This window comes from Genypterus blacodes, unplaced genomic scaffold (assembly GCF_046128005.1).
Source record: "Genypterus blacodes isolate CSIRO-AG114 ecotype Tasmania unplaced genomic scaffold, CSIRO-AGI_Gbla_v1 ptg000136l_1, whole genome shotgun sequence".
NCBI lineage: Eukaryota > Metazoa > Chordata > Actinopteri > Ophidiiformes > Ophidiidae > Genypterus > Genypterus blacodes.
Window position 1 is genome coordinate 655,001 of NW_027466938.1, and position 17,500 is coordinate 672,500.

The 17,500-nt window shown below is 49.6% G+C and overlaps 3 protein-coding genes across 3 annotated transcripts in view; 1 reads left to right on the plus strand and 2 right to left on the minus strand.

The window, feature by feature from the left end:
- Nucleotides 1–3,989, minus strand: part of ing3 (inhibitor of growth family, member 3) — a 4,529-nt gene extending 540 nt beyond the window's left edge. The window contains exons 1-11 of the mRNA XM_076164497.1: nucleotides 3,853–3,989; nucleotides 3,641–3,712; nucleotides 2,773–2,873; nucleotides 2,439–2,504; nucleotides 1,823–1,919; nucleotides 1,549–1,620; nucleotides 1,345–1,461; nucleotides 1,072–1,235; nucleotides 608–798; nucleotides 310–502; nucleotides 1–24 (exon numbers count right to left, since the gene is read on the minus strand). The exon at nucleotides 1–24 is cut by the window's left edge and continues 15 nt beyond it. Coding sequence (XP_076020612.1) covers nucleotides 1–24; nucleotides 310–502; nucleotides 608–798; nucleotides 1,072–1,235; nucleotides 1,345–1,461; nucleotides 1,549–1,620; nucleotides 1,823–1,919; nucleotides 2,439–2,504; nucleotides 2,773–2,873; nucleotides 3,641–3,712; nucleotides 3,853–3,880 — 1,125 coding nt within the window. The 5' untranslated portion in view covers nucleotides 3,881–3,989. The remainder of the gene's footprint in view (nucleotides 25–309; nucleotides 503–607; nucleotides 799–1,071; nucleotides 1,236–1,344; nucleotides 1,462–1,548; nucleotides 1,621–1,822; nucleotides 1,920–2,438; nucleotides 2,505–2,772; nucleotides 2,874–3,640; nucleotides 3,713–3,852) is intronic.
- A 566-nt stretch (nucleotides 3,990–4,555) lies between these two features.
- Nucleotides 4,556–11,115, plus strand: tspan12 (tetraspanin 12). Its single transcript, XM_076164458.1, has 8 exons — nucleotides 4,556–4,961; nucleotides 5,081–5,195; nucleotides 6,345–6,427; nucleotides 7,338–7,473; nucleotides 8,624–8,689; nucleotides 8,896–9,003; nucleotides 9,133–9,276; nucleotides 9,945–11,115. Exons 2-8 carry the CDS (start codon nucleotides 5,130–5,132, stop codon nucleotides 10,278–10,280), a joined length of 939 nt encoding a protein of 312 aa, XP_076020573.1. The 5' UTR covers nucleotides 4,556–4,961; nucleotides 5,081–5,129; the 3' UTR covers nucleotides 10,281–11,115.
- A 5,715-nt stretch (nucleotides 11,116–16,830) lies between these two features.
- The window catches only part of LOC143011554 (A-type voltage-gated potassium channel KCND2-like), a 3,267-nt gene continuing 2,597 nt past the window's right edge, over nucleotides 16,831–17,500 (minus strand). Inside the window, exon 5 of the mRNA XM_076164457.1 lies at nucleotides 16,831–16,987. Within this exon, the coding sequence (XP_076020572.1) occupies nucleotides 16,831–16,987 (157 nt within the window). The remainder of the gene's footprint in view (nucleotides 16,988–17,500) is intronic.

Consider the following 17,500-nt stretch of genomic DNA (forward strand, 5'->3'; position numbering starts at 1 on the left):
GCCAACCATCTCTCCATAAGAAACCTGGAAGGGTCAAAGGTCGTACAGTTTGAGGCATCAGAGGAGCAAACACACAAATATAAGAGAAAATACAGAGGCAAGTGTAAAGAACATGTGAGTGTGTGAGAAGCTTTGAGCCTGAGAGCTGCAACACCACAACATGGCGTGTGTGTGTCTGAGTGAGTGTGTGTGTGTCTAAGTGAGTGTGTGTGTGTCTAAGTGAGTGAGTGAGTGTGTGTGAGTGAGCCTGTGAGTGAGTGTGTGAGAGTGAGAGCGAGCGAGCGTGTGAGTGAGTATGCGTGTGTGTACCTGGTTACAGATGCAGTACCGGGGCTCATTGGGGTCGTAGGTCCAGTCCACCTGGCTGTTGGCCTCGGCCTCCGGCAGCACAGAGGCCTGCTGGGAAAGCTCCTGGGCCAGAGCCGAAGAAGAGGAGCAAGACGACAACGAAGAGGAGGAGGAGGATGAAGAGGACTGATGATTGGAAGACTTGATGCTGCTTCTGAAAGGAGAACACACACACTTCTGTTTGTTACATCGACCTCTGCACCAAGCGTTCAGCTTCACACATAAACAGGTCGACTCCTGCTCATGGACGGCGTCTTACTTGGACTTGCGGCCCCTGGAGTCGGAGGCGGTGGTGGGGTTCAGGGTCTGGGTGAGGGTGGAGGCCAGAGCGGAGGAGGAGTAACCCGACGCCTCCCGGGACAGAGAGAACTCCCTGCCCAGCTGGAAGTCGTTGTTCTTGATGGCCTCGTAGCTCGCCTTCAGACTGGACGTCCTCCTGCCCTCCTTCATCTGCGCGCACACACACACACACACGTATGAACAAACATGCAGCTGCTCCCACACATGATGGAATGTTCTGGCACTTTCACACCAAAGACAAAACTGTGTTCTCTCATTTGATACAGGTCTGGACCTCAGCATGGTTCATCATGCAGAGAAACCTCTTTTTCTCACTCTGGTGTAAACACACACACACACACGTTCCTGGGATTTCTCAGTTAAAGTTGCTGTGCTCTTCATTCTATGCATGCTCCTCTTCCTCAGGCTGACGTCTGTGCTCACCTGTGCTGTGGCCTGGACGGCCTGTGCAGCAGCCATGGTGATGGCCCCGGCTCCGGCCCCGGGCCCAGCGGGCAGGGAGCTCAGGTTGTAGGAGGCCAAGGGCTGAGAGGAGTTCACGCTGTAGACGTTGTTGGTGGACGCCGTCGTGTTGTTCGTCCGACAGCCTGCAGAAGAAGAAACACGGTGTGACGACCCCATGAGTGCTGGGCCTCTTTAAATGAACCTCTACCTTTTGATCTAGACCTGCTGCCCTGTGATTGGTCGGTTTCTCACCTGGTGTGTTCTCCTTGGAGGCGTCTGAGGTGAGCGTGGAGAGCAAAGCTTCTGACTTGAACTTCTTCTCTGGGACGTGCTCTGTGGTGTGGTGTGCCGGCGTGTTGTACTTCCTCTCTGTCACCACACAAACAGACGGGCTGTCAGAACCTGACCACAGACCACTCACACACTCACACACACACATGAACACACACAACTTACTTTCTGCTGTAGTGTGAGCGTGGACGTGGTGGTTGTTGACGGGCTGGGAGGGACTGTCCATCTCTAAAGATCCTACAAGAAAAGAAAAGGGAAATGAAGCAGGTTGAAGGTGTGTGTGTGTGTGTGTGTGTGTGACAGAGGGAGAGACGCTCTCAGCTTCATTAGAACTTTAACCTTCTCTCTTATTCAACAATCCATCACAAAACCATTCCACAGTGTAAACAGACGGAGCAGAAGCCCTGACAGCTGTCACTCTGCTGCCCCCCTCACTCACGTCTCTCCAGGATCTCGGTGATGCCGGCGTTGTCTGCCTCCAGCTCCATCTTAAACTTGGCCAGCTCCTGGTCCAGCTTCCTCAGGTGCCGGTCCACCTGAAGCACAGAAAGAATGAAGATCTCAGCAGATGAGAGCAGCAAACACAACATCACCATCATGACCTGGAGCTGCTGGCTGCTTCTTATGACTTGGTGACGACTGCCATCTAGTGGTGGCTGGACAACATTACATGGCAAACCAAACATGTTAGCCATCATCCAGGGGGATTTGGAAACCGCTCGGCTAAACCACGAGATAACTCGGCTTCAAAAGTGAAGACAATTCAGAAATTAATGAAGGACTTAATTAATCAGAGTCTTTTGAAAATGTTATTTAAGAGTAAACTTTAAAAATATGATTCTTGTTTTCACCATAGTGGTCATGTAAGCAATCAGTGTCCTCTGTTGTCATAGCAGCACAAAGCAGAGAGGGGAAGTGACAGTGGACGGCTGCTGATCACCCAGAGAGCAGCCGGCCAACTGGCTGGACACAACCACAGATATCTCACACACACACACACACACACACACATACAAACAAACAGGACTAATGTGACAGTGACGAGGTTTACTCACCAAATCATAAATCTGATTGGCCAGCTGTACTTTCTCATCTGCATCTTCTAGAGCCTTGTAATAATCCTGGACACAGGGCAAAGGTCGGGTCAACACACACATGACATGAGAGAACCACAGTAATAGTAATACTATGATGGGGACGGTCAGTCAGAATCTGTGGTCAGAAAATGTGTAAATACGTTGTTGGCATAGAACATTTATACTGAGCCACAGCCCCCTGTAACATACGTCAACATAAAGTAACAAACAGTTCACTCAGGTTATTGACACAAGTTAATGTGCGACCCCACAGGTGTCGTCTCCTCCACCTGCACACCAGCAGCACATTTACCTTTTTGATAACCTCCATCTGTTCTTCCCTCCACTCTGGTTTGTTCTTCTTTGCGTTTACAAAAAACTCAATCACCTTCTGCTCCAGCTGGTCTGTAGCATCTGGACAGGACGGAAAGAAAACCGCGAGTCAAACAAACGCCATCTCAAATACAGAAGAATAAAAATAAATCCAGTCCACCGTGACTCATTCCTCCTCCAGAGAGATATAAGTTCACATCGACATTTGCAGACATTCTGTGTACTGGGCCCAATTAAATGCAATCATGAACAATCATCCACATATATGTGTAATAAAGTGTTCCGTTCTACACAACTGTCATCACACAAACTTCATACATTCATTTTTTTTCAATTGCCCTAATATTCCCCTTGAAGAAGTCTGTATAATTGAAATCTGAATAATTTGTATTAAAGATAAATAAGCATGTAGTCAGGCATCATAAGCAGTCCAGTGGAGTGAATCAGGATCAATGCATCCTGCACCGGTATATTATTAAGTTATTAATGGGCAATTTAGTATTTCCAATTAATGCACATTGGTCATGGGTTTACGGTAAACATTAAACCTAATAGACCATAATTTTAGGGTGTTTTTCCTAGTCCGCCATGCCAAAGCCGGTCCAGTGTGACCCGAGCCTTATCCTGCAATGTACCGGGTCCAATTAGCTTCGGTGCTAATCAGAGAGCCGAGCGGCTAACAACATGTCGGGCTGTATCGAGCCCTCACAGCTCACGGAGCCGCTGCCCGGTGTGTGAATAACGAGCCGGGAGCGTGTTGTCTCTGATAGTAGAGCTCAGGAGCGCAGACGGAGCAGCTCGCCGTGCTCCGCTGTTCGCTCACTCGATCGCCGCTCTGGTGTACGTACTTTGAACCTGCAGGTCCATCTCCCTCATTTCCGTAAACCTGTCGCGGAGATCCATGGGAAGCTGCTCGATCACTGCCAGAGAAGAAAAAGACGTTAACATGCTAACATGGCTAGGCTAACACCCGGAGCACAACAGCGGGTGAAATAACACGCATTTAACGCACAAAACGCGCCGGAAAGGCCGTGGGGGAATGTGAGAAGACCGTACTCACTTTCGAGATAATCCTCTAAGTACAACATGGCGTTATATTCGACGTTCTGACCGATTAAGAATAGAATTTGAGTCTTTCAATATGGCGCCGCCAGCCGCTGTGTCCCTCAGAAAAAATAGCCCCAGAGTGAGGTCAGAGCGCGTGACGCAGCCAGCTCTCTGCGCTCTGATTGGTCCGAGCAAATGCCGGCGTTGAATTTGTAGGCTGCACCAAAGTGCATTGTGGGACATGTAGTTTGTAAGGGTGTCACAACAACGTAGTGATTTGATTTTATGAAAATGTCTCCAAATATGCACAAATAAATGAGTCACTTAATTAATTGGCACGAAAAAGAAGAGTGGGATAAACATATAACCTGACAAACTTCATCATACACTTTGTTAAACATCCTGTCCATTATGGAGATGGATTACTACAATAATTGTATATTACAAACTATAATAATACTGATATAAAGTGAAAGATAAATAATTAGACATTGGAGGCCTTGGTACACTGCCTGAATATTTTCATAAGGACATCGAACGGAACCTTTTGATTCATTTCGGTTTGAGAATGTGATGAGCGTTATGTTAAGTGCTTTCTCGTCCATAGTGAATGAGGACGGGGCAGGACAGCGCGCCGCCCCCGCCCCCCTGCAGCCCCCCTCCTGCCCCCTGCAGCCCACAGACCAACACTGCTGCTGCTGCCTCTGAACGCACAACCGCAACAGGACGGCGCACAACACGAACTCCCCCGGACTGTTGACGCACAGGATGGGATGTAAACGCACAGACGTTCTGGAGAAGTTCTGGCCTCTGCTCGTACACCAGAGTCTTACTTCGGGTTTGTCCACTTCAGAGTTTATAAGCGGACCAACGGATTTTTACTTTTTAACGCAGTGCAGCTCCAGGAAACTTGTTTAAAGGGGAGAAAACGCGAGTTCCTCCACTCGTGGCGCAGTCGCTGAATGAGTGATGATCGGTTACACTGCATCATCCCGGGCGGGCTGAGAGGAAAGTAAGAAACCACCTGTTGCGAATGTTTTCTGGAGCTTCTCACGGATGTCACCGGGCTGCTAAATCGAGACTTCGCTCCCAAACCCGTGCGAGCCCGAGCGGGACAGGCCGGTACGTTGCCTTTACGCACAGAGGAGACGCGCTTGGTGCACAGCGGCGCCACTCTGGGGGGAGTAATTGATGTTAATCTGCAGGAAGTATCAGTGGGATTGCGTGTTATTTGTTGACAGTGAATGATGTTGCCATGGTGTCCCGGGTTAAGATGAGGCGCAGCTCGGAATGGCTCAGGAGGACGCGGTGAGGTGCCTGCGCTGCCTGCTGTACGCGCTCAACTTACTCTTCTGGGTGAGACGAGCAGCTGGTCTGCATGGTGACAGCGCATATACCGTTATTCTATAGATTACACTTGACTGTGGCTTAGACGTTCGTTTATCAATACTTTAAATCACAAATACACTCAGATCCAATCAGTCATTTAAGAGACAGTGTGTGCTTCTCCTCGGGTCTGTAGGTCTCTAATGGACCCTTATGGATCCGTGTTGTCCTTTCTTCTACAGCACAAAGATAGAAGTTCTGCCCTCCACAATAAAAGCCCAAAGCATGCTAAAGCATTGTCACATCTTTGTTCTTCTTCTACTATTTATCCTTTCAATGACAGTGACGTCACACTCATTTAAGGAGAAAATAGCAGCAACACTTTGGATGTGAGGCCCTTGTGTTTGTATTTTTCAGTCTCTATTTGTAGAGAAGAATTCCTCTCATCCCCCTCAGCCTTGATTTGACCCCCTGTGGTGAACCTGAACTTCATTTTCGTGAATTTGGCTTCATATAGATTCTGACGGATGAATTTCTATAACTTTCTAAAACTAAACTTCCATTGTGGTATTTCAGAAGTTTCCATAAAATAGTTTGAAACACGGAGCTCCATCTCATAAATGAGTCACATGTCATAGTTTGGTTTGTATCGGTGAATGTTTACATTAAAGGTGTAAACTCAGGATGTTTACAGTCACATGTTGCATCGTCTTCTTCATGCCTTCTCTAAAACACATGGAAGTTTGAGACCAGGTTACTATGGTGACACCATCCACACCAGGGACGAGTCCAGGCCTCCATCTGGACTCTCAACCAATTAGAAATCATTAACAGATCAGATCGATATTTATCTATATGAGATGAGATCATTAAGCCAATCAGAATGGATCTAACCCTAACCCCAAACCTTCCTCTCTCCCTCCCTCCCCCCCCTCCCTCTCTCTCTCCCTCCCCCCCTCCCTCTCTCTCTCTCTCTCTCTCCCTCTCTCTCTCTCTCTCCCTCTCTCTCCCCCTCCCTCTCTCTCCCTCCCTGCATTTTTCCTCTCTGACAGCTTTGCACTTTAAGTAGGCCACCATCTGTATGTGTGTGCATGTTTGACATTCTGAAATGTTATTTGTAGGAAGCAGGAATTGATATGTGTGTGTGTGTGTGTGTGTGTGTGTGTGTGTGTGTCCCAGCTGATGTCAGCATGTGTCCTGGGAGTGGCAGCCTGGCTCAGGGACTCCCTCAGCACTGTACTGACCCTGACAGCACACACCAGGTGAGTCCACTCCAGAGGTCAGTGACCTCTCTACTGTTCAAACTCACCACAATACACAGAACCTTAAGTTATGAGAGAGAGAGAGAGAGAGAGAGAGAGAGAGAGAGAGAGGGAGAGAGGGAGAGAGAGAGGGTGAGAGACAGAGAGAGAGAGAGAGAGAGAGAGAGAGAGAGAGAGAGAGACCCCACCACTGTCTGTGCACAGCTGTTTACATGTTAAGCCTTGACTGAACTCCCAATAAGTAAATCAATAATAAAGATCATGATACAGTGTAATAATGTCAACAGATTCAGATCAGATTGGTTTCAAACCGGCTCCCCCCTGCAGGGAGCCTTGGTCGCTGCCCAGATCAGGTCACCACCCTGATGGAAATAGGGATCAAGTTGGTGTCAGAGCACCAGCACCTCCTACTGGTCGGTCAGGAAGCTGCAGGGAGGAGAAGCTCGGCTGTGAGGGCCTCAGAGAAGAAGGGATCATGTTTAGAGGAAATAGAATAGAGTACGTTTTGTGTGCATATTCAAAAAGTCTGACCATGGACTTTAGAATCATGGAATACTGAACTCTAGATTATTATAAATATTAGGACTTTCTTCATTCATTCCTAAAGTATTCAGCTTTCTAGTATCTGAAATCTCTCTGACATCATGATGTGAGTGGTACATGTGTGTCACATGACGTGTTTGTAGGGAGGCCGTCACATGTGAGCAGATCGTGGGGGTCTCACACACACACACACAAACACACGCACACACACTGGCCTGAGCTGACCTCTGATCTGCAGTGTGATAAATCTGCATTATTTTCTATACTGGATACTTTTGATACTATTTAACCCCTCTGCCCCCTCTGTCTCTCTGTCTCTCTGTCTCCTCCCCCTCATCGCTCCCCCCCCCCCCCCCCCCCTCCCCAGGTTGGAGGAAGCAGCAGTCCTCACGTATTCTCCAGCCGTCCATCCAGTGATCATTGCAGTGTGTTGTTTTCTCATCATTGTGGCCATGTTGGGTTACTGCGGCACGCTGAAATGCAATCTGCTGCTCCTGTCCTGGGTACGTCACACAGCCAGTGTGTGTCTGTATCTGTGAGTGTGTGTGTGTGTTCGTGTGTGTTCGTGTGTGTGTGTGTGTGTGTGTGTGTGTGTGTGTGAGGTGGGGGTTCCCCATTGTCCCACAGTGGAGATTAAATCCAGAAACATGAGAATGCCAGATGCTTCAGCTGGGTGAATAGATGGGAAACGGGCAGAGACAGGAACTGACCCCGCCCATCCTCAAACACATCACCAACCCAGAGACACCTGGGCCAAAACGCCACAATGCAGGCGACACACGGCCTCACGCTGTCCGCACACACCTGAAGTTCACACAAACACAGGACCATAAAGCAGAAAATGGAGACACTTCAGATCTCCAGATGATCCAAGTGGACGTGTTTCGTGATGTTTACATGCAGAGTGGAGGAGTCAGAGGAGTCAGAGGAGTCAGAGGCGTCTGCAGGGCTTATGTTGCAGTCTGCTGGGTACTTCCAGGAAAAGAGCGCTTAAAAATAGACACCACCCCCCCAACTTAAAGACACCACTTGCCTCTGACCTGTCAGTAAGTCCTCCTCTGTCTCCTCCTCTGTCGCAGAGGAGAGGGTTCCTCCTCTGGGGAGCAGCACAGGATGTTGAGTTTTTATGTCTCCTGTGTATTTTAAAATGGCTGCTGGATGTAAACACACAAGGAAGTGACCTCTGATATTCACTCACACATCTGTGAGCTGCTGTCAAAGTTCACCACAACATCTGATCCAGGAAGCTCTGACAGATGGACGAGAGATCCAATCTGTGTGCCTGAACACACACACACACACACACACACACACACAGATGAGGTCAAAAGGTCAACCTCCCACCACTTTGATAGATGGCAGGCAGAGAATCACAGAGACAGGAGGTGTGTGTGTGTGCGTGCGTGTGTGTGTGTGTGTGTGTGTGATCCATCTGTCTCCCTCTAATATTTACACTGTGTAAACAAACAGTTCTCCAGCTTCATGCAGCCTCTGTTCACACTGCCTGACCGCCCGGGGTGTGTGTGTGTGTGTGTGTGTGTGTGTGTGTGTGTAAGTGATTCTCTTCTCCCTGTCACCCCTGGGTGTCACCTGCCTGTGTGTCATCACGCGCTGGCTGCAGTATTCATGATCTCCACTCTTCTTCTCCTGCAGTATTTCGGTAGCTTGCTGGTGATCTTCTGTGTGGAGCTGGCGAGTGGCGTGTGGACGTATGACGAGGTGAGAGCGCTCATACCTCCACCAGGGCTGCACAGGGCCAAAGTCCTGTAGGGATTGATTATTAATTATTGAGTATGGATTATGACCCTGAATACTTTTTACTCTTAACTCTCACATTTGCCCGTTTAATGCAATTATTATTACAAGCGTCTAAACATAGAGCTGTGTGTGTGTGTGTGTGTGTGTGTGTGTGTGTGTGTGTTCAGCCCTCAGTGCAGCGGTCTGATATGATCAGCTTGAAGTCCCGGATGCCAAATTATGGTCTGCAACGTTACCAGTGGCTCACACACACCTGGAACACCTTCCAGACAGAGGTCAGAGGTCAACACACACATGCACGCACGCACGCACGCGTGCGCACACACACACACACACACACACACACACACACACATATATTGTCCTCAGGGTGCTGTGAGTGTGTGTGTGTGTGTGTTGTATAGTTTAAGTGCTGCGGTGTGATCTACTTCACTGATTGGCTGGAGATGACAGAGATGGAATGGCCCCCAGACTCCTGCTGCTCCAATCAGTACCCAGGATGTGCTCGCCACGCCCACTACAGTGACCTCAGCGACCTCCACCAAGAGGTGACACACAGACACACACACACACACACCCACACACACACACATTGCACAGGAAGGATGAGGAGAGAGAGAGAGAGAGAGAGAGAGAGAGAGAGAGAGAGAGAGAGAGAGAGAAGGAGGCATGAAATTCATGAGCTGAATGTGAAGTTCACCTTTGGGTGCCACATGCCAGACAGTGTTAGTGTAGAGCTGCCAGGGAGGAAGAGGAGGAGGAGGAAGGAGGAGGAGGCAGGTAGAAGTGAGGGACGGCTCAGCGTCACTGCTCCACATTCCTCCAACCTGACACATGGAAACATCAAGGCTGATCTGGAAAATGTCTGTGTGTGTGTGTGTGTGTGTGTGTGCGTGTGTGTGCGTGTGTTTGGTTCATTTTGATTCCACACACACAACATCCAGAACTCAGACTCAAAGTAACAGAGAAGCAGGAGGTCTTCAGCTCTGTAGGTCTCTGATGGACCCTCATGGATCCATGATGTTGTTTCTTCTCACCATATCTCCTGGCTTCACTCACAGAGCTGTGATGCTATAATGAAGCTAACACCTTCACCTCTATCTTCTCTGTCTTGGATCTGAACTCACTCCCACAGCTGTGTGTGTGTGTGTGTGTGTGTGTGTGTGTGTGTGTGTGTTGTGCTGATTCTTCTCTGTGTTTGCTGAATGTCTCACAGGGCTGTGGGCCAAAGATCTACAGTTTCATCCGTGGGACGAAGCAGCTGCAGGTCTTGCGTTTCCTGGGCGTGTCCATCGGCGTGGCTCAGATCCTGGCCATGGCTCTGACCCTCACCCTGCTCTGGGCTCTGTACTACGGACGGAAATCCTCAAAGCTGGCTTCCTCTTCCTCGCCACCGTCGGACGACTCCACCTTGCTCACTGTGACTCACGGGCCGTCTGTGGACGTTCCTCAGCCGTGCTGCGGCCAGGCGGCGCCCAAAGCTTGGACGAGTCCCCCCAACGGCACGGCCGCAGCCAAGGAGCCCCAGATTGAGATGGAACGGCTGTCCTGACAACACAAGAGAACACACAACACGGACACAACCGGGGTCACTTTGTACTTTACAGGCTCCTGAAAGTCTAAAACCTAAACTGCCAGAATGATCAGGAAGTGACAGACGGTGACAGGAAGTGTCCCTGTGACCCGCCCGCCTCTCACAGGAGCTCCATGCCGCTGATCGGGAGCTTCTGCAGACGAGTGGACATTTGGGCTGAAGGTGTTGTGTTCTGTGAATGAGGCAGGAGAGACACGGGGAGAAGGTCCGACTGGAACCTCTACTCCTTCAGATAGAGAGGAACCAGTGTGGTCCATGAATCTGACCCAGAGACCTCCTGGACGGGTCAAACATCCCATCTGGACTGGGAACATCTTAGGATCCCCCGGAGGAGCTGGACATCGTGGAGAGGGAGGAGAACATCTGGGCTCCTGGCCTGCTGCCTGCAAAACCAAGATAAGCTGTGAAAACCATAATCTGTTTCTCTGTGTGCAAAGAGATCCCTGACCGAGTCTTTCATTTGTTTTAAAGATATTTAGACTTTCAGGACTCAGCAACAGATAAACAATGACATAGAGCCTGGAGGTTTAGCAGCAGATCACAGGAACCTAAGCACTATTGGAGCAACCACTACTGGAGAAGGGAAGAGGAGAGAAGAGGAGGAGAGGAGAGATCATCACCCAGATCAAAGCTTTAAACAAACAAGGAGAATGAAGGAAAGAAGCAGAAGCTGTGCCTCATCTACACCTGAAGGCTTCAGCTGTAGATCAGAGTCTATATGATGATGCATGTATGGAATATTTAATATCTGTCTGTCTCATATATTTCCTCTTCATCGCTCCACTAGAATAAAAACGTCAACATTAAAGCAGAAGTAAACTGATTTGAGTTCACTTCCTGAACCCCTGCATGTTCCCCAGAGGATGAACCCTCTGGGACACGTGTTGTTTCCTCCCACACACCTCAAAGTGACATCAGTGTGTGTGTGTGTGTGTGTGTGTGTGTGTGTGTGTGTGTGTGTGTGTGTGTGTGTGTGTATGTGTGAACGTCCGCTCAGCCTTCTTCAGTGAACTTCCATTCACAGGGCCTGAACCTCTAAACATCTTCTGAACTCTGTTGCTTCCATTGTTTTGCTGTTGGAAGCTGCAGCCTCCTGGAGATGTTTGGAGTCTGGAGCTGGACCAAGAGTCTGTAGGTGTGAAGGAGCTCTGAATGCTTCTTCTCTCCGTGTTCACGCCCTCGCCGGCTCTGTCAGCTGCTGGACGATGTGCAGGACCTGACTTCCGTGCGGCGTCACAGAAGACGCATTGTTTCCTCTCTGACCTCCCACATGTGTGTGTGTGTGCGGTCAGAGACACTGAGCCTCTGTGTGGTGATGGGTGTGTGTGTGTGTGTGTGTGTGTGCTGCTCCATCTGCTCTCATATCCATACAGACAACATGCTACAACTTAAAATAAAACAACATCAGGGCCTGGTTTGGATCTCAGTGCTCCTCAGCTCAGTGCAGATCTGCAGCTGTAGATGTATCCCACATTGGTTCTATTCTGGTTCTTCTCCCCTCTCTGCTCAGCCAAACATTCCAGATATGAACGTTGCCCCCTGACCCTGAAAGAATATAAATAGCTGGAGAGAAACCCTGAAGCCGACGCCATCACTGCTGCCTCCAGCCTCCTGGTGTCTGCAGCTCTGTGGAGCTTCGTCGACCTGCAGAGAGACGTTCTTCACAAGCTTCAGTAATGAACCTGTGATGGTGCTCAGGGCGAGTCAGATCCATTATGATTCATCCTCTGGAGACCACAAACATCCACAGCAAGTTTCCACTCAGCAGTCGTTGCCGTGGTGACTTGTACGGGGAATGTTTGGTCTGATGGTGACACCATGGAGAGGTCGGGAGGATGAGGATCACCGTCAGGATTAGGACTCCTCCTCTGGGGACTGTGAGTATCTCCAGGAAACTCGACCATAACCTCAGCATTAGGTGTGTATGTGTGTGTGTGAGTGTGTATGCTGGCCGGGTCGCCATGGTTACTCCACCTCAAACAAAGACAACATAAAGAGCAAAGAGCCAAAGCCACAGAGACGCTCAGGCTAACGAGGACTTCAGCTTTATTCTATTTACTCACACTGCAACCCACGACTAAACCTTCTTCTTCTTCTTTTATTGTAACGTCATCATAAACAGTATCTCATCAATCAACACAAGCTGGAACAAATCAAAAAGTCCTACTGATCACAATCATCCTCACAACAACCGGTGCAAAAACATCAAACCCAACGAATCGAATGCAAACGCATGCATTTAAGTCTGGAGGAGCTTTAGAAGAACGAGCTGGAACCTAAAGGGAACAGAAAGGAAGTTTACCACAACAGAGAACAGAGAAGGAGCTACAGCACACGAGCACGAGCAAGAGACACAGTTACTCTGCTTCTTTTCTTATTTTATACAATCCAAAAAGCTTCTGCCAACAAACAACGAATAATATCCACAAAAATACGCCGCTTCTTCTTCTCTCCAGGATACAAAGCTGAGGCTGCGTTTATAAAACATCACAGAGGAAGAAACCCAGAGTGGACTTGCATAATGTCAGTGAGGGATTATGGGTAGTGACGGGGGTTTGATTAGGTTCAAATGGAGATCAATCATCAGTCATCAGTAATCAATCATCAGAAACCTGATCCACTGATGGAGATGTGATCCAGATGGATCCAGATCAGTCTGTAGATGTTCTGCTGTGCTTTTCTCTCGGCTCTCCAACCTGAAGTCGAGCTTGAAGAGAGGCCGAGGTGAGGAAGAAGATCAGGTCTTCACATCATCAGAGTCATGACCCCTGACCCACACATGATGTCATGTGTTTACGTAGAGGACTCAGACCCTCTACCTGCAGCACCAGCTCGCTCTGTTACCAAAGGTCGCTCTCTTGTCTCTTTACCAAAGACGTGTGGCGTCCAGAGTTCAGACAGACCCACGCTCACTTCCTGCCCCGAGGGGCGAGAGATGATGGCCCAGAAGGTCAGAGAGGTCGTCAGGGACCAAGTGAAGATGAAAGAGGTGAGGACGGTGGAGACAAACTGAGGGACGACGTCTCTCTGCCTGTCCTGTCCTCGTCCTGCTCGGCTCGCCTCCCTGTGAAACCGATCAGTGCCTTCAATCAGAGCAGGGACCTGATGAACGTAACCACGGCTCCGACACAGGAGAGAACCGTCTGTCCTCATGTTCCTCATAGTGACACGTATGTAAACACACAGACTGCAGTGAGGTCACATCTGATCATGATGGGTGCAGACGCTTCAACCACATCAGAAACTAAACCACAGGAAGTCAGCAAGCAACACAACAATGATCAACCAGAGATCTCAGCTCAGACGGGAGGAGGGAGGGGGGAGGATGGAGGAGGGAGCAGAGAGGGAGGAGGAAGGAGGGAGGATAGAGGATGGAGGATGGAGGAGGGAGGAGGGAGGGAGGCAGGAGGCAAGAGGAAGGAGGGAGGAGGACGGAGGAGGGAGGATGGAGGAGGAAGGAGGGAGGTAAAGTAATATCTACAGACCCTGCCTGTTATTGCTCTGCTGACTGGCAAACGCCAACAAACATGGGGAGAGAGGAGAGGAGGGGGTCACACACACACATGACCCCTCTGTCACACACACATGACCCCTCTGTCACACACACACATGACCCCTCTGTCACACACACACATGACCCCTCTGTCACACACACATGACCCCTCTGTCACACACACACATGACCCCTCTGTCACACACATACATGACCCCTCTGTCACACATACATGACCCCTCTGTCACACACACACATGACCCCTCTGTCACACACACACATGACCCCTCTGTCACACACACACATGACCCCTCTGTCACACACATACATGACCCCTCTGTCACACACACACATGACCCCTCTGTCACACACACACATGACCCCTCTGTCACACATACATGACCCCTCTGTCACACACACACATGACCCCTCTGTCACACACACACATGACCCCTCTGTCACACACACATGACCCCTCTGTCACACACACACATGACCCCTCTGTCACACATACATGACCCCTCTGTCACACACACATGACCCCTCTGTCACACACACATGACCCCTCTGTCACACACACATGACCCCTCTGTCACACATACATGACCCCTCTGTCACACACACACATGACCCCTCTGTCACACACACATGACCCCTCTGTCACACACACATGACCCCTCTGTCACACATACATGACCCCTCTGTCACACACACATGACCCCTCTGTCACACACACACATGACCCCTCTGTCACACACACATACATGACCCCTCTGTCACACATACATGACCCCTCTGTCACACATACATGAGATCACAGGATCACAGGAACCTAAGCACTATTGGAGCAACCACTACTGGAGAGAGGAAGAGGAGAGAAGAGGAGGAGAGGAGAGATCATCACCCAGATCAAAGCTTTAAACAAACAAGGAGAATGAAGGAAAGAAGCAGAAGCTGTGCCTCATCTACACCTGAAGGCTTCAGCTGTAGATCAGAGTCTATATGATGATGCATGTATGGAATATTTAATATCTGTCTGTCTCATATATTTCCTCTTCATCGCTCCACTAGAATAAAAACGTCAACATTAAAGCAGAAGTAAACTGATTTGAGTTCACTTCCTGAACCCCTGCATGTTCCCCAGAGGATGAACCCTCTGGGACACGTGTTGTTTCCTCCCACACACCTCAAAGTGACATCAGTGTGTGTGTGTGTGTGTGTGTGTGTGTGTGTGTGTGTGTGTGTGTGTGTGTGTGTATGTGTGAACGTCCGCTCAGCCTTCTGGAAGCTGCAGCCTCCTGGAGATCACACACATACATGACCCCTCTGTCACACACACACATGACCCCTCTGTCACACACACACATGACCCCTCTGTCACACATACATGACCCCTCTGTCACACACACACATGACCCCTCTGTCACACACACACATGACCCCTCTGTCACACACACATGACCCCTCTGTCACACACACACATGACCCCTCTGTCACACACACATGACCCCTCTGTCACACACACATGACCCCTCTGTCACACATACATGACCCCTCTGTCACACACACATGACCCCTCTGTCACACACACATGACCCCTCTGTCACACACACATGACCCCTCTGTCACACATACATGACCCCTCTGTCACACACACATGACCCCTCTGTCACACACACACATGACCCCTCTGTCACACACACATACATGACCCCTCTGTCACACATACATGACCCCTCTGTCACACATACATGACCCCTCTGTCACACACATACATGACCCCTCTGTCACACACATACATGACCCCTCTGTCACACACACATGACCCCTCTGTCACACACACATGACCCCTCTGTCACACATACATGACCCCTCTGTCTCTGCTGGTGTGTAGGTTGTTTGTAGGCGTGGCCTCCCCTTGTGGCTCCTCCTTCATTGTGTAATAACCTGTAGACATACGTGTGAGATGCGTGTTCACAGAACCAAGATAAGATGGAAACCTCATGGTATCTTCTGCCACATACATGTTATCTAAACACACGACATCATCCTGTGATCCATGAACCCTGATGTCACTGAGGAGGAGCAGAGGAGGTTTGATCGGAACTCTGTTGATCGGCCAAACTGATCGATCACATCTGGATCTATAATATGAGCTCCCGCTGTTATGGTTCCCATAGCAACAGGATTCTATACAAAGCACCGCAGCCTAGAGTCACACTGAGTGAATACAGTTAACCAGTTGTCATGTGACTTGTGTGTGTGTGTGTGTATGTGTGTGTGTGTGTGTGTATGTGTGTGTATATATATGTGTGTGTGTGTGTGTGTGTATATATGTGTGTATGTGTGTGTGTATATATGTGTGTGTGTGTATGTGTGTGTGTGTGTGTGTGTGTGTGTGTGTGTGTGTGCGCATGTGTGTGTGTGTGTATATATGTGTGTGTGTGTGTGTGTATATATGTGTGTGTGTGTGTGTGTGTGTGTATATATGTGTGTGTGTGTGTGTGTGCGCATGTGTGTGTGTGTGCGCATGTGTGTATATATCTGTGTGTCTGTGTGTGTGTGTGTGTGAGGCCGGTCTTGTTGTCGTTCTTGAGTGGAGGAAGCTTTTGTAACGTCAGCGTTTTGATTTTCTTTGCTTGTTTAAATCAGAGAGCTCAGATTGACAGGTGGGAGGAGCTGAGCCAGGTCTGCGTGTGTGTGGCCTCTGCTTCAGGAAGCTACATCAGCTTGTTTGTGCTAAGCTACGCTAACAGCTCTCTGGACCAAACAGGACACGGAGTGGAAACTGAAATCCATCTTGTCCACTTGTCTCAGGTGAGACAGCAAAGGTGCACATGTGTGTTGTACTGTTCCTTTAAGCAGAGAGGTCTGTGGGTCTGTGAGTCCCTCAGAAGTTTGTTAGCAAAGAAGTTCTCTGACATCTGAAGGCTGTAAGTTAAGTTTCCCAGGGTGAGAGGAGATCAACCAGCCCTGCTCCCCTCACAGACCCGGGGCCCCCACACCGTCCCAGCTTTAGAGGGCGGACACCCTCACGATGTTGGCCTGGGAGCAGAGGGTGGAGCTGGCAGAGCGGTTGGCGTCATGCGTGTTGATGACGGCAGCCGTGACGTACGGACGCTCACAGTTCAGAGGAACCGTCTCCTCTGGTTTGGCGTTCAGACTGGAACGACTGGAAACACACAGAGGTCAGAGCTCAGAGGTCAGAGGTCAGAGGACGCAATGTGTTGATTCTTCAGTGCATTAAAAACACTCACTCACACACACACACACACACACACACACACACACACAGCTGGACATAGCCTGGATTCCTGCAGCCTGACTCAACATGGGAATACTGGGGATGTGCGTGTGTGTGTGTGTGTGTGTGTGTGTGTGTGTGTGTGTGTGTGTGTGTGTGTGTGTGAGTGTGTGTGTGTGCCTGTGTGTGTATGCATGCATGTGTGTCATTGTGTGTGCGTGAGTGTGTGTGCCTGTGTGTGTGCCTGTGTGTGTCATTACGTGTGTGTGCGTGCATGTGCGTGTGTGCATGTGTGTGTGTGTGCCTGTGTGCGTGTGTGTTTGTGTGTGTGCCTGTGTGTGTGTGCATGTGCGTGTGTGTGTGTTAGAGTGTGTGTGTGCCTGTGTGTGCGTGTGTGTTAGAGTGTGTGTGTGTGTGTGCGCGTGTGTGTGCCTGTGTGTG

What these genes read in the sequence shown, in the direction of transcription:
- tspan12 (XM_076164458.1), top strand. Translation starts at nt 5,130, where the DNA reads ATGGCTCAGGAGGACGCGGTGAGGTGCCTGCGCTGCCTGCTGTACGCG. An exon ending in ATCTGCTGCTCCTGTCCTGG is followed by an intron (nt 7,474 to 8,623) that starts GTACGTCACACA and finishes CTTCTCCTGCAG; the next exon opens with TATTTCGGTAGCTTGCTGGT. An exon ending in GGAACACCTTCCAGACAGAG is followed by an intron (nt 9,004 to 9,132) that starts GTCAGAGGTCAA and finishes TGTGTTGTATAG; the next exon opens with TTTAAGTGCTGCGGTGTGAT.